This window comes from Girardinichthys multiradiatus, chromosome 6, assembly GCF_021462225.1.
Source record: "Girardinichthys multiradiatus isolate DD_20200921_A chromosome 6, DD_fGirMul_XY1, whole genome shotgun sequence".
In the NCBI taxonomy this organism is placed as follows: Eukaryota; Metazoa; Chordata; class Actinopteri; order Cyprinodontiformes; family Goodeidae; genus Girardinichthys; species Girardinichthys multiradiatus.
This window is the reverse complement of record NC_061799.1, coordinates 20,159,728-20,174,663: the sequence shown is the minus strand read 5'-3', so window position 1 is coordinate 20,174,663 and position 14,936 is coordinate 20,159,728. Positions and strand designations below refer to the sequence as shown.

Here is a 14,936-nt window from a genome sequence, read left to right as displayed (position 1 = left end):
ATGGTAGGCGGCAGGAGGTTTTCGGGGAGATTAACCTACAAATTCCCCGAAAGTACCTGGTAAGCTCCGGGAAGTAACTAGTAATTTCCAACAATAATATAGTGTTCATGAACCCCTCTAAGACCACTGACACATGACAGAAAATAGATTTAGACTTTAAACGTACACTTTGTACAGATGATCCTGGGACGCTCCCAGCTACCGTCGGACCGACAGCGAGAGGTCGGGATGTGGCGTTGGTAGAACCCCTCTGAGCATTGGTAGCGCACCACCGAATGGATGTCATAATGTGATCTCTGCCGACCTATCAAATGAGCGTTCTCCACTGCTGGCGGTGTCCCACATAACACTGGCAAAAATATTTCAAACAACATTAATTGGGAAGAAATAGCTGAAAAGACATCTTTTGTCAGCAGCGTTTATATTAGTCTTCATGTAGAGGAAAATAATGAAATTGTTTTTCTAATGTATGGTGGTACATAATGCTGACTCTAGATGGCAGCCTTGTTGATGCACCAAGCTTAACTGAAATCAAAGAGAAGTTATGTGTCTACAGATGTCATATACTACCACACACAAAAAACACTATTAAACTACTTGATTCTAACTCTCTGTCCATCTGTTGTCTTTCTTCTAACTCCTCTAGCACCTCATAACAATGCCTCATATCTAGGTGTGTTTCCTTTGCATCCTACATGCTCTATCTGCATTCACAGTCAGGATGGCTCAGTCCCAAAGGTAAACTAGGAAGGTTGTAGGGCAGTTTACCCTAAGGATCTTTAGATTATATTTGTGAACCTGGCAATAGCTGGCAATAACTGCAGTTTCAGTGAGCATAAATGGGGCCAAAAGCGCCAAGAGGAGGATGATTAAGATCGATATCGCTTTCCCTCACAAATCAATACTGGTTTGGGCTGAATTGCAATCTTCTCTTGAGTTTGTGTTTGTCATCACTTTTTTGGAATCTTTGCTGCGGTGAATTTTAGAGGAGGAGACAGAGTCAGTGAGGCCAAGCTAATGACACATTCTACGAAAAAAGCAGAAACAACATGAATACAGGGAACACAAGCTGATGATGAGCACTGATGACTAAGAGGAGACCAGCTGGTCATACACAAACACCAGTGCGGTATTTTTCTCATAAATAACACAATTTAAGTAGTGAGGAAACTTTGCATTTTCAGCAAGGACATTGTCATAATTCCACAGCAGAGACCAGGGATGTTTTCCCAGGTGATATGAACAGGTTGTTTCCAGTAGTATTACCTGTGCCTTTCTTGCAGATGTAGGGCAGGTTGTAGTTGCAGGGCACATCATTCCACTTGCCATCTTCATGGGCAATGGTCACCACACAGTCCTCGCCGCCTGCAAAGAAGTTATCCGGCTGGCTTTCCCTCCAGTTTTCGTAAACCTGCAAAGCAACAAGCAGTAAGAGTCTGTATTTGTTTTCATATGCAAGAAGTGAAAAATGGGTAGCTCAGGATATTTTAACCCTTTAACTACCCCACTAAGAAAAACTCTGTGAAAAAATAATTTTTTGCATTTCTTATTTCCTTGGTGACTTATAACAAAAATCAAAAAAATTTTCTATTACATACCCTTTACATTTAAAAATATTTACCTCTACCAAATGGTCGAGATGTCACTTCATGGTTAAATTGCAAAATTACAAACTAATTGTACAAACAGTAGAAGAAAAAGTAACATAAACATGGTAATTTATAAATAAGAAAAGCAACAAAAAAAAAATTCCAGGGCATTGGATATACTTTATTTCAGGTAGTTTGCTACAAAACATTGCTTCGTCTCATTTCAACAAATGAAAATACATTTTCAAACAATGAAATTATGCATTTACACATTTTCAGGCTGACTGCATCTGTAACAAAGTGCAATAGCACAACACTCTCATATTTAGTCAACTTCTGATTAAGTGCCCTTGTGCGAAACATTCATTTTTCTACAAAAAAAAATAATGGTAGTGCAAAACAGAAGAGAAAAAAAAGCCTACTTCTAAATCTCAATAAACCTCATTTGTGGTGAGACAACAGCACTCACATTTTTTAGGTACAAGATCCAAATTCTCATGAATTAAACAAACTATTAGTGATTTAATGTAAACTTTGAAACAATGCACAATAAAACAGTGCCAAACTTATTAAAATTCTAAATTTATATACTCTGCAAGTCAACACACCTCAGTGGTGTGATTGTGCAATAGCACTGTTGTTTTTTTGAATATTAGATATTTACTTTTGGTGAAAATATTGTTTCAAACAATGAAATATGCATTTGCACATTTTCAGGCTGACTGTGTTCTGGGAAAATTCTTTTTAATACTCTGAACTTCCATTTACCTCTCTCCTCTCTGACCTCTGTGTTTTGTTACCCTAGAGGAGTTGGTCTGTAAATTCATTATCAGGAGTGTTTATGGTTAACACTCCCTGAAGTGTTATATCCCAAGGGATGGTAGATGGGTGCCCTCATAAATAACCTTGTTACCTCTGACCCGGGGAGGGTCTCGAGGCCATATGTCTGAAACTCTTTTAAGTTGAGATAACACCCACATACTGTTTAAATACTGTCCGTAAACTCTTGTTCTGGGCTCTGCTTCACTGACTAAGCTCAGTGACAGGGTCTTCAAACGCTGTATGCCTTTGAATAAACTTATAAGATAAAGTCCGGTCTTTCTCTTGTTAATGAGTTGATTTCTCTCCCACTTTGATAAGAAAATCTAGAACAACTGCATCTGTCACAAAGTGCAACAGCAGAAAACTCTCGCATTTAGTCAACTTCTGATTAAGTGCCCTTGTGCAAAACATACATTTTTCTACAAAAAAAATAATGGTAGTGCAAAACACAAGACAAAATTTGTGGTGAGACAACAGCACTCACATTTTTGAGGTACAAGATCCAAATTCTCATGGATTAAATTAACTATTAGTAATTTTGAAAACTTTGAAAAACTGCACATAAAACAGTGCCAAACTTATTAAAATACTAAATTTATATACTCTGCAAGTCAACACACCTCAGTGGTGTGATTGTGCAATAGCACTGTTGTTTTTTTGAATATCAGACATTCACTTTTGATGATATGCTATGCTATGTTGATTTCTCTCCCACTTTGATAAGAAAATCCATAACAATTTTGGCGTCACGAACAGCATCCGACGTGCCAGAGGAATCTGCAGGAGGGGACACGGACGCCTGGCCAGCCTGAAGACGTTGTCCTCAGTCCCCCTCCATTTCACGGAGGGGAGTCCTGGTGCCTGCCTGTGGCTTCTGGCTGATCGGATCCGGACTATAAATCTATAAATATATCTGGGTGAGAAGTTGCTCTGAATTATATAATATATATTTTTTATTACACATTAACCATCATCTCCTAATTAATTAATTAGGTTCCGGAGTTGGGAGAGGGAGGACATCGACTGAGGGCCAGCTTACCCTGTAAGGAATACAAGGAGGTTCTTATTGGTAACAATAAGATAAAGCAAAACAAAGGGTTTTGTGGGTGGTTTTTGCAATTTCTACACCTTATAAAGGAGAAAGCCAGATGGCAGACGTGCCGCTGAATGGGTAAAAAATAGTTCCGGAACCTCAAAGGCATCAGCGGTGGATCCTTCTCCAGACTCTGCGATTTATAAAATAATGAAAGGAAAAGGTGGAGATGATTGTGTTAAATGTGCTTTAATTTGGGAAGATAAGTTTGGTTTTGCACAGGGTGGAAGTTTGAGTGTAAATAAGTTAAACAGTTAAAAAAATAGTTTAAATAGTTTAAAGTAAAACAGTTGATGGATGATGATTGGGAAAAAAATAGAAAAATATTAAAAAAGCACAGAGTGCATCAATTAAGGGGTTAAAGGGTTAAAACTTTCCTGGAGGTAGTTTAGTTTGTCTTAAATACTGCAATCAGTTGGAAAAGAAGGTAAAAGTGAAAAAGGACATTAGAGATGGGAAAAGAAAGTTGTTTTAGAAAGGAGTATAGTGCATGTTGTGGAAGGAAGTGACAGGCAGGTGGACAACTGACTGACTGACTGATAATATTTCTGTGTGCAAAATCTGAACATATACTAAACTTTTTCTTCTGTCTCACATACACACACACACACACTCTTGTTTTGCTATATGTAGTGAGGACCATGTGTTGACTCCCACTGACTTCCATTGATTTTCAGTCATTTTCAACCCTTTCTATGCCCTAACCCTGACAATAGCACTAAACCTAACCATTACCAGTGCATACCTAAATCTAACCTTAACCTAAAGTCAATTCACACCTTAGTCCTAAACCTAACTGTTAGCAGTTTGAGTGCAACATCTGCGTACAAACACACACACATTTGCATAAATCTTTTCCTATTTTCTGCAATGAGGAACGCTTATTAACCGCTGCTTATGTGACACGCTTGCTTGACGTTGACAGATATAGCGGGTTAAAATATTATTTTAGGGTTAGAAAAGTATTTTCAAAAGGGTGATAACTTAGCTCATTTGATACTTTCCAGTTAATTATTTTAGAGAAGCAAGTTCTCTTTCGTCGTGGAATATTCAGGGTCAATTATTCTAGTTATTAAAAGTTATTAAGAAGCAGAGGAAGTTACAATATCTCCAAAACTCAGCAGTAACCATGTGTTTCTATGTTATTCTCAGGACAGATCTCATGAAAGACCATTTTTTGAAACCCATCGCATGCGTTGAAACCCATCGCATGCGTAACACCTGATGGGCTCTCCTTCAGGCATTGTTTTCTGTTGTCAGTTTTTATCCCACAAATCTAACGGGTAGAGACATCATTAAAACAGGCTTAGTTTTACTGCAGATGGTCCTCATGTAGTCTCCGACACAGTACTTACAGTGGGGTGCAGTTTTTGTCCTCAATTGCTAACTTATGCTTATGGAAGGTACAAATTCATTGTTTTTCACAGCAGCTGCTGGGAAGAGGTTATATTAGTTTTTTCTTCCCTCTTCTGATTCATGCAGCATGTTGATTTACACTGTACCTTATATCAGGTATATCTGACAAAAAACTATGAAAGGCTTGGTTCTGCAGGTTCTTTCCCTTTGGGGAAGGAAAGGAAACCTAATCAGTTCTGTGCTGCATAGGAATATTAAAACACTTGTTTTCTGAGATATCACTGGCTAAAACTTTTAAAACGTTTGAGAGTAATTGGTTTTGTTAAACATATTTTCCTTGGCAAAACACACCTTTAAAATGAGAATGGGAAAAATTGGGTTATTTTTGAAGGTAAGAAAGATTCTGATTGGACAGTGGTACCACACAAAATTAAACTAATCTGATGTTCCCTAAAAGACTCTGCATAGAAAAGGCCTTCAGAACTGAGGAATTACTTCCCACCACATTACCAAATTTTTTAAGCATGCTTTTCCTTTATTTTAAAACAGATCTGTGTTTTTGTTTTGTTCTGGGTTTTTTTTTTTTAGCATAATGTTTGTCTGAAGCTTCTTAGGAACTGGGTTAGGAGCAAAATGATGTGAGATAAATTAGGAGCTGTGAACTAGTGATTTTTAAATCTGATTATTGTCCAAGCCAGAAATAATACACTAATTCGCTGATGGTCACTGCTAGTATGCTAGGTGGAGTCAGAAGATTAATTCTCTTTGATTTTGCTGGATGTTTTGATGAAGTTCATGTAATTAAGCGCCTAGGCTTGAGAATGGGACTTTGTAATTAAAATTAGCCAAGTGTTGTGAAGCATCTGCTTATTGTTTTCAGTTACGATTGAGACTTTTGAAGTGCTGTTTGACAGGTTTCCTAATTTGGACATGGGGATATTGGTAAGATCTCTGCCTTCCACATCTTTTTGTGAAGAGAGGATGTTGTTTTACTGTCAAAACCTGTCCACTGCTTTTTCAAGTTTCACAGACTGTGAAGGCTGCATTACTGGAAACAGCCACTTCCAAACTCCACTCCTTGGTTCCAGGAGAACACAGTTGAAGTCCAGATGCTGGAACGGCCCATATCAGATCCTACACCGTTGTCAAGGTAGCAGAATGTGTTACCTGGGTCTATGCGACACACTGCCAGGTGTTCATGGGAACACCACCTGAGCAGCATCTTGGTTCTGAACCCCCTGCCTAGAGGGGTTTCCAACAACAGCCCACCTGTACCAGCGTGGTAACAGGGCAGCTTGAAGAGCAGAAGCCACTCAGGAGAGGCAGCAAGATTTTTTAAAATTTTGGTTATGATTTGTTTTCTTTGAAAAAACTGTTTACTTTCAGTACCAGAAGAAAGGATATTCCACTTCAAGGTCACGATGCAGCTGTATGGAAGATGGTCTGTTCTGATGCTGATGATTGGTATTGCAAGTTTTTATTACTCCTGTGTTTATTTGGGAAAAGGTACAGCTAAGACAATTTGTGACTAATCTGAGTAATTACACCAATAATACTCATCAGCTGATTTGAAGAGAGATTCATCACTTCTCTGACTACCATGATCATGCTGATAATGTCTGGTGGAAACTGATGCATCAAACTGTGAGGTAGATAAGAAATGACAGTTGCTATGTTTGTTGGTTGATTCCACATGCTATGATCAACCATTTTTGGTACTTGTTCTGATTTATACTGCTTATACTCTAGCTACTTTCTTTCCAGATAACCAGCTGGTGGAGGTTATTTTTCCTTGGGTGAGGAATTGCATCGTAAAGCAAAGAGGAAATGTTAGTGGATTTTATAGTGAGACTAATTTAATATGTGCTACTACAGGAACTCTTTATAGATTTTGGGTACACTTATTCCTAGTTAAGGTATTGTTAATGTAGCCCATAGGATTAATGAGTTGTTAGTTTAGTTAGAAAATATTACTGTTTTATCTGAGGAAGGTTTCACTGTTCTGACCAAAGAGCAGCAGGATATAAGAATTGTGAGTTTGCAAAATAGAATTGTTTTGAATTCCCTGTTCCCTGGTTCCTCTTGGAATCCTTGGTCCTGGTTCATTACTGGTGGTTGGACATCCTGGTTAATAAAGACTGAAGCAATTCTTTATTTTTCTTTTTGATTTTGATGTTTATTTTAAAGTGTTGTATTTTTATTTTTTTGGTTTTACTTTGATAATACTTTTGGTGATGGTTTAGTAGAATTTTGTTTTAGTTGTTATTATCTTGTAATCAGAAGAAAGGAGTGTTATGGGAAAATTCTTTTTAATACTATGAACTTCCATTTACCTCTCTCCTCTCTGACCTCTGTGTTTTGTTACCTTAGAGGAGTTGGTCTGTAAATTCATTATCAGGAGAGTTTATGGTTAACACTCCCTGAAGTGTTATATCCCAAGGGATGGTAGATGGGTGCCCTCATGAATAACCTTGTTACCTCTGACCCGGGGAGGGTCTGGAGGCCATATGTCTGAAACTCTTTTAAGTTGAGATAACACCCACATACTGTTAAAATACTGTCTGTAAACTCTTGTTCTGGGCTCTGCTTCACTGACTAAGCTCAGTGACAGGGTCTTGTATGCCTTTGAATAAACTTATAAGATAAAGTCCGGTCTTTCTCTTGTTAATGAGTTGATTTCTCTCCCACTTTGATAAGAAAATCTAGAACAACTGCATCTGTCACAAAGTGCAACAGCAGAAAACTCTCGCATTTAGTCAACTTCTGATTAAGTGCCCTTGTGCAAAACATACATTTTTCTACAAAAAAAATTATGGTAGTGCAAAACACAAGACAAAAAAAAAATTCCTGCTTCTAAATCTCAATAAATCTAATTTGTGGTGAGACAACAGCACTCACATTTTTGAGGTACAAGATCCATATTCTCATGGATTAAATGAACTACTAGTGATTTTGAAAACTTTGAAAAATTGCACAATAAAACAGTGCCAAACTTATGAAAATACTAAATTTCTAAACTCTGCAAGTCAGCACACCTCAGTGGTGTGATTGTGCAATAGCACTGTTGCTTTTTTGAATATCAGACATTCACTTTTGATGATATGCTACAAAGCCCTCCTGGTTTGTGTTCAAACACAAGAAAACATTGCACTTTTGACATTTCCACCTTGATACAACCCTTGGGCATTAGTTGCATTGTACCCGCTTGTCAGAATGAAGAGGTCAGTGTCCCACATTATCATAGCGCACATCTGGTTGTGGTTTTGGTTGTGAGGGTCTTGGGGTGTATCGTTTCTTCTGTGAGAGGGAAGAAGTGAATGATGGTCGGCCAACTTTGGATACTGGCTTGTTGGCTTGGTTCAAGCTGTGGGCGACTGCCAGGCGGAACCTTTTGAGAGGCATCAACTTCTGGTTGAGAAGGCCACAGTCTCTCTTGTACATTAGCCAGGAATTTGCATTGCACAGGTCAAGGATATATCCAAATAGGGGAATATACCATCGCCTGGACATAGCTGGGGTCTTGTATAGGTGAACCAGCTAGCAAAAAGATCAATTCCCCCCATATGCTCATTATAAGCAGGGATGAGTGACGGGCATGGGATAGCGATCTTGCGCTAGACTCCTTGGTCCACTGGTTGACAGTTGAAAGAGGCATGATCCCACAGGCATTGCTCAGAAGGTTGACAAATTTGTTGTCAAATCATTTGACAGCAATTACCCCTTCAGTCAACCTGTAATCATAGGCTCCAAGGCCCTTTTTTCATTAGTTTTTTGTCTGCCATCAAAGGAGCTTCACCAGTGCGGTTTGGTCTTACGGTACCAATGCACTTGACACTCAAAGATGTTTGCAAGCTCTGGACCAAGCTGAAACTTGTAAAGAAGTTGTCACAGAAGACAAAAGCTGAGGCTTTTTTATGGTTTTGCATAGTGTTGTCACCAGGTTGGCTCCTAGAGGTAGCCTTTGTTCCTGTTCACTGTGGGTAACATTGAAGAATGTGGAGACCCCTTGGTACAGGAGCAAGTCATGGATTATGCCAGATGAACTTGCTCGACAAAACAATTTGAAGCCCCATTTATCTGGCTTGTTGGCAATATATTGTTGGAGATTGCCAGCCCTTGTGCCTATATGCTACCATGACCTCATCTACACTGTGCTTCTAAGTAGATGGTATCAGTAGGCATTGTTCTCGAAGTATCTCAAAGAGGGGGCAAATTTTGTAAAATCGATCTGGACTCTCATTGCTCTGCTGATTATCACTGAAATGAAGGAACTGCCGTAACAACTGGAATCTCTTCCTTGGCATAATATCAGCTACCACATTGAAACGTGACTCATGGTGCCAGTAATCCTCCAGAGAAGCGAAGTTGAAAACTCCCATATAGAGAAGGATCATTACGAAATCCTAAATATCTTCAGGGATAGTCTTAATTGGATCTCACAACTCCTAAGCAGAGTACAGATTTGTATGATGAGCAATATGTTCAATCATCTCATCAGTGAAATACTGATAATACTGATACACCCTTACACTGTAAGGGTGTATGTACAACCTCAGGGGGTTAAAATGTTGGATTTGGAACCTCAAATTCCTCAATGTCTTCATGCTTCCAGATTCTTCTTGTGCTTTAGCTTTGGCCTGAGGGGGAACTTGAGGTAGAGGTGCCCTCTATCTCCTCCAGACAAAATGTTTTTAGGGTATGTTTGCCCATTTTGCGCTTCTTACAAGGTGGCTGTTTAGATGATCTGCTTGTTGAGGGAGCCTCTTCTTCATCGAGGGATTAAAATGATGTGTCACTAGAATATTCTGCCTGTGTGGGCTGATAATCAGGATCCAGTATTGGGTCATCATCATCACTCATATCTGCATCAGAGTCATGAGGATTTGCTGGTACAAGGGCCAGAGGAACATGTAGTCTTGCACTGTAGAACGTTTTAGAGTCCATCTTGTTAAACTTGCTGAAAAGATGAAATTATAATTATCAGTGGTAGTAACATTAGTACACAAGTTTGCATTATTTACTTAAATGGTATTGAGGTAATTATGATTTCTACATTTCTGTGGGATTTTTATCACAGTGATTTAGATCAGCTTATGAAGAAAAAAGTAAGCAACAGGAAAAGTTTTTAGTATATTCATGATGTACTAACACTTAATGAGTCATATTTACAGAAATAGATAAACTAGTTTTTGAGTAAGTTGATTTCATAGCATGTAATCAGTTTTAATTACAATAGCTTAAATTTGCAACCCATACCATGAAGTGACAAATCAACCGTTTGGTCAAGCAGGTTTCTAAAAAATCTTTAAAAATATAGTATGAGTTTTATGCTGCATCAAGGGTCATAATTCTGTTTAGTCAGGCCTTTATCATCAAAATATGCACAAAAAAAAAAAGAATACAAACCTTTTGACGTTTGCCCAGAAACAGTCATGATCCCATGCTTGATTTTTTTAGTTTTTGACTTCCTGGTTGGAGGAGGGAAAGATGAACCTACCATTTATGTTCACAGTGCCATCTGGTGGATCTTTCAGAATCAGAATCAGAATCAGAATCAGAAAAGCTTTATTGCCAAGTACGTTTTTGGACATACAAGGAATTTGTTTTGGCGTAGTCGGTGCAATACAATACAAATTAAACAGTACAAACATATCTACAATATAATATAAATATAAGTGCACAGTTTTAAGTGAGTGAGAGTAAATATAGAGCAGTATAAGATGCAAGAGCAATACAACAGTGCAGGTGATCATTGTGCAAGTAAGCAGGAGTCCAAGCTGAGCGTTAATGTAACGCATAGAGTTACAGGTTACAGGTGTCCTGTCAGCAAAAAAAGGGGGGGTGTGGGGGAAAGGGAGAGTGTCAGGGTGGTTTCCGGGCTTTGTTAACCAGGCTGGTGGCAGATGGGAAAAAACTGTTCTTGTGGCGTGAGGTTTTGGTCCGGATGGACCGCAGCCTCCTGCCAGAAGGGAGAGTCTCAAAGAGTCTGTGACCGGGGTGGGAGGGATCAGCCAGAATCTTCCCTGCCCGCTTCAGGGTCCTGGAGGTGTACAGTTCCTGGAGCGACAGTAGACTGCAGCCAATCACCTTCTCAGCAGACCGAATGACACGCTGCAGCCTGCCCTTATCCTTGGCTGTAGCAGCGGCGTACCAGATGGTGATGGAGGAGGTGAGGATGGACTCAATGATGGCTGTGTAGAAGTGCACCATCATAGTCTTTGGCAGGTTGAATTTCTTCAGCTGCCGCAGGAAGAACATCCTCTGCTGGGCTTTCTTGATGAGGGAGCTGATGTTTGGCTCCCACTTGAGATCCTGGGAGATGATGGTTCCCAGGAAGCGGAAAGATTCCACAGTGTCAATTGTGGAGTCACAGAGGGTGATGGGGGCAGGTGGGGCTGGGTTCTGCCTGAAGTCCACAACCATCTCCACTGTCTTTAGAGCGTTGAGCTCAAGGTTGTTCTGGCTGCACCAGTCCAACAGATGGTCCACCTCCCATCTGTATGCGGACTCGTCACCATCAGAGATGAGTCCGATCAGGGTGGTGTCGTCCGCAAACTTCAGAAGCTTGACAGACTGGTGACTGGAGGTGCAGCTGTTGGTGTACAGGGAGAAGAGCAGAGGAGAGAGAACACAGCCTTGGGGGGAACCGGTGCTGATGGTCAGGGAGTCAGAGACGTGCTTCCCCAGCCTCACGCGCTGCTTCCTGTCAGACAGGAAGTCAGTGATCCACCTGCAGGTGGAGTCGGGCACACTCAGCTGGGAGAGCTTCTCCTGTAGCAGAACTGGGACGATGGTGTTGAAGGCAGAGCTGAAATCCACAAACAGGATCCTGGCATAGGTTCCTGTGGAGTCCAGGTGCCGGAGGATGAAGTGAAGGGCTAGGTTGACTGCATCATCTACAGACCTGTTGGCTCTGTAGGCAAACTGCAGGGGGTCCAGGAGGGGGTCGGTGATGTCTTTTAGGTGTGAGAGCACAAGGCGCTCAAAGGACTTCATCACCACAGAGGTCAGGGCGACGGGTCTGAAGTCATTAAGCCCTGTGGTCCTTGGCTTCTTGGGAACAGGGACGATGGTGGAGGACTTGAAGCAGGCTGGCACGTGACATGTCTCCAGTGAGGTGTTAAAAATGTCTGTGAAGACTGGAGACAGCTGATCAGCGCAGTGCTTCAGGCTGGCTGGTGAGACAGAATCCGGACCAGCAGCTTTCCGGGGGTTCTGTCTCCTGAAGAGTTTGTTGACGTCCCTCTCCTGGATGGAAAGAGCCGTCCTCGGCGTGGGTAGGGGGCTGGTGGGGGGGAACTTCAGGGTGGGGATTGGAGGTGCCAAGGCCCCTCTTGAGGTTGGGGAGGTGGGGGTGGTGGATTGTGGCTGCAGCTGTTGGGGGGCGTCGTGGGAGATGGTTGCAGGACTGTCCCTTTGTCTTTCAAAGCGGCAGTAGAACTCGTTCAGGTCGTTGGCGAGGCGTCGGTCGTTGATGGAGTGGGGGGCTTTCGGCTTGTAGTTGGTGATTTGCTTGAGCCCTTTCCAGACAGACGCAGAGTCGTTGGCTGAGAACTGGTTTTGGAGCTTCTCAGAGTACAGTCGTTTGGCCTCTTTCACTGCCTTGCCAAACTTGTACTTTGCCTCTCTGTATATGTCTTTGTCCCCACTCCTGAAGGCCTCTTCCTTATCCAGTCTTAACCTTCTGAGTTTAGCTGTGAACCAGGGTTTGTCGTTGTTGTAACTCACCCTGGTGCATGATGGTACACAGCTGTCCTCACAGAAGCTGATGTAGGAAGTCACAGCCTCTGTGTACTCGTCCAGACTGTTGGTAGTAGTCCTGAACACATCCCAGTCTGTACAGCCTAAACACGCCTGGAGATTCTCCACAGCCTCACTGCTCCACTTCCTTGTCGTCCTCACAACAGGTTTGCAGAGCTTTAGTTTCTGCCTGTATGCAGGAATCAGGTGGACCATGATGTGGTCGGATTGGCCCAGTGCAGCACGTGGGACGGCGTGATAAGCGTCTCTGATGGTGGTGTAACAGTGATCCAGAATGTTGTCCTCTCTGGTCGGACATTTTATAAACTGTCTGTATTTGGGAAGTTCGTGGGTCAGATTACCTTTTTAGCCTTACATACTTACACCAAATGGTAGAGATGGCTTAATCAGTTTGAGTTAGGTAAGGGACTCTCTTCTTTGAATTGTAGTGATTAAAATGTGGTCAACAATTTGGTCGACCAGGCAGTTTTAAGGAAGGTTCTGTTCAACGCAATGAGTAGTTATTATCTTGCACAGTAGATCAATCTTTTGATATTTTCATTTAACATGATTACCAATTAGTTGTTTTTTATTTTGTACATTGACATGTAAAATCAAATACCTAAACAAAACCTGGCTCACAACATGAAGGCCAAAAGATCTCAAAAAGCAACACATCCTGCCCTGATCTAAATAAATACAAGCACTGGTAAGAAAGAATTTCATTGTCTTGAAAAGATTAAAAAGCCTAAGGATTTGGGACTTATAGGGAACCATTATCACAAATGGAGAAAACGTAGATCGGTGGCCAGTATACCTAAATTACTCCAAGAGCACATAGATGACATGTCTCAGGTGTCACAAAACAACCCAGAACAATACTGGTGGTGGAAATATGATGGTCTGATGCTGCTTTGCCTATATAAGACCTAGACAACTTGCCGTAATTGACAGAACCATTTATTCTGCTCTGTAACCATTTGTTTAAGATCTTCAACTTAAGTGCACTTGGGTTATGCAGCAGGACAATGATCCCAACCACACCAACAAAGCCACCTAGGAATGGCTAAAACATAAATTAAAATTAAGGTTTTTCAGTGGTCTAGTCAAAGTCTAAACTTAAATCTGTTAAAGATGCTGTAGCATGGTCTTCAACAGGGCATTCACGCTTAAAAACCTGCTATTGTGGCTGGTTAAAAACAACTGGTAAATAAAGAGTGGAACAGGTTGTTCGATTTTTCCCCGTTATAAATAAAATCATCATTTGGGAACAACAAATTTTAATATCAGACAAAGATAACTGGAGTAACAGTTATCTTTGTCTGATATTAAAATTTGTTTGATAATCTGAAACATTTCAGTGTGACAAAAAAGCAAAAACAGAAGAAATCTGTAATGGGGAAAATACGTTTAACAGCATTGTAGTTCAGATTTGCTTTTGAATTTGTATCCTAAAATCATGAAGTAACTTTCAAAATCCAGTCACTTATGCATGGCTCACACGGCAAGATTTTAAAAATTCTCGTCTGATTTTCAAAAGCTGAGAGACCCCACATGTAACGACCATAAATCATAGAAAAAACAGGTTTGGTCCAACAGTGTGTGGTGTCCAGCCACACGGCAAGCACAACCTACCAAACACAAATAGATTTTACTCACAAACATTCAGATTTCAAACGGGAAACCTCGCAAACCCTCTCGAGATTAAATGTGAGTTCAGAGTATTTCCCTTCTGCTCTTCTATCACCTTGCTTTCTGATTGGCCACGTCTCATTCAACAGGCTGTGTGCTCGTTTGTCTTCGGGGAATCCCCCACACGCTGAGATAGGCCAAGATAATCCAATATGTTGAATATATCAGATTTGAGGCCGGGGCGGTCCCAAAGTCCTTCTGGGCAGACTAGATCACTCTTAACACACCACGCACAACAGGAATATCTCATGAGATTATCTTAAGAGCCATCATGATTATCGTGGCTGTGTGAACCAGGCATTAGTTACCTTATTCTTTTTTATACTCAAACCCAATCAAATTTTGTGAAGTTCTGGCAAAAGGTTAGAAAAAAGAAGGCCAAATTGCTTGTTTGGTTACTGCAAACAAATCATTACAACTTCACTACAGCTTCTCTAATAGAGATAAAACAGTGCAGTTAGGCAACAGTTCAAAGGTTTAACAAGGGTTAAATCAGATAAATGAAGACTTTAAATTTGCCTTTCTATAAGCAAAACTGGCCACAACCTCACAATTTTATCATACACTCCAATAAGAAAATGTTTGCAGTGTCCAGTTGATGTGAAAGTACTCGAGGATGAAAGCGTGTGCAGTTTAAACATACA

The 14,936-nt window shown here is 40.7% G+C and overlaps 1 protein-coding gene across 2 annotated transcripts in view; it reads right to left on the bottom strand.

Annotated features, from left to right (window-relative positions):
* Positions 1-14,936, bottom strand: part of LOC124869940 (neurocan core protein-like) — a 77,352-nt gene that overhangs the window by 1,907 nt on the left and 60,509 nt on the right. For both annotated transcript variants that reach the window (XM_047368200.1, XM_047368201.1), the window contains exons 18-19: positions 1,267-1,411; positions 167-349 (exon numbers count right to left, since the gene is read on the bottom strand). In XM_047368200.1, the coding sequence (XP_047224156.1) occupies positions 167-349; positions 1,267-1,411 (328 nt within the window). The remainder of the gene's footprint in view (positions 1-166; positions 350-1,266; positions 1,412-14,936) is intronic.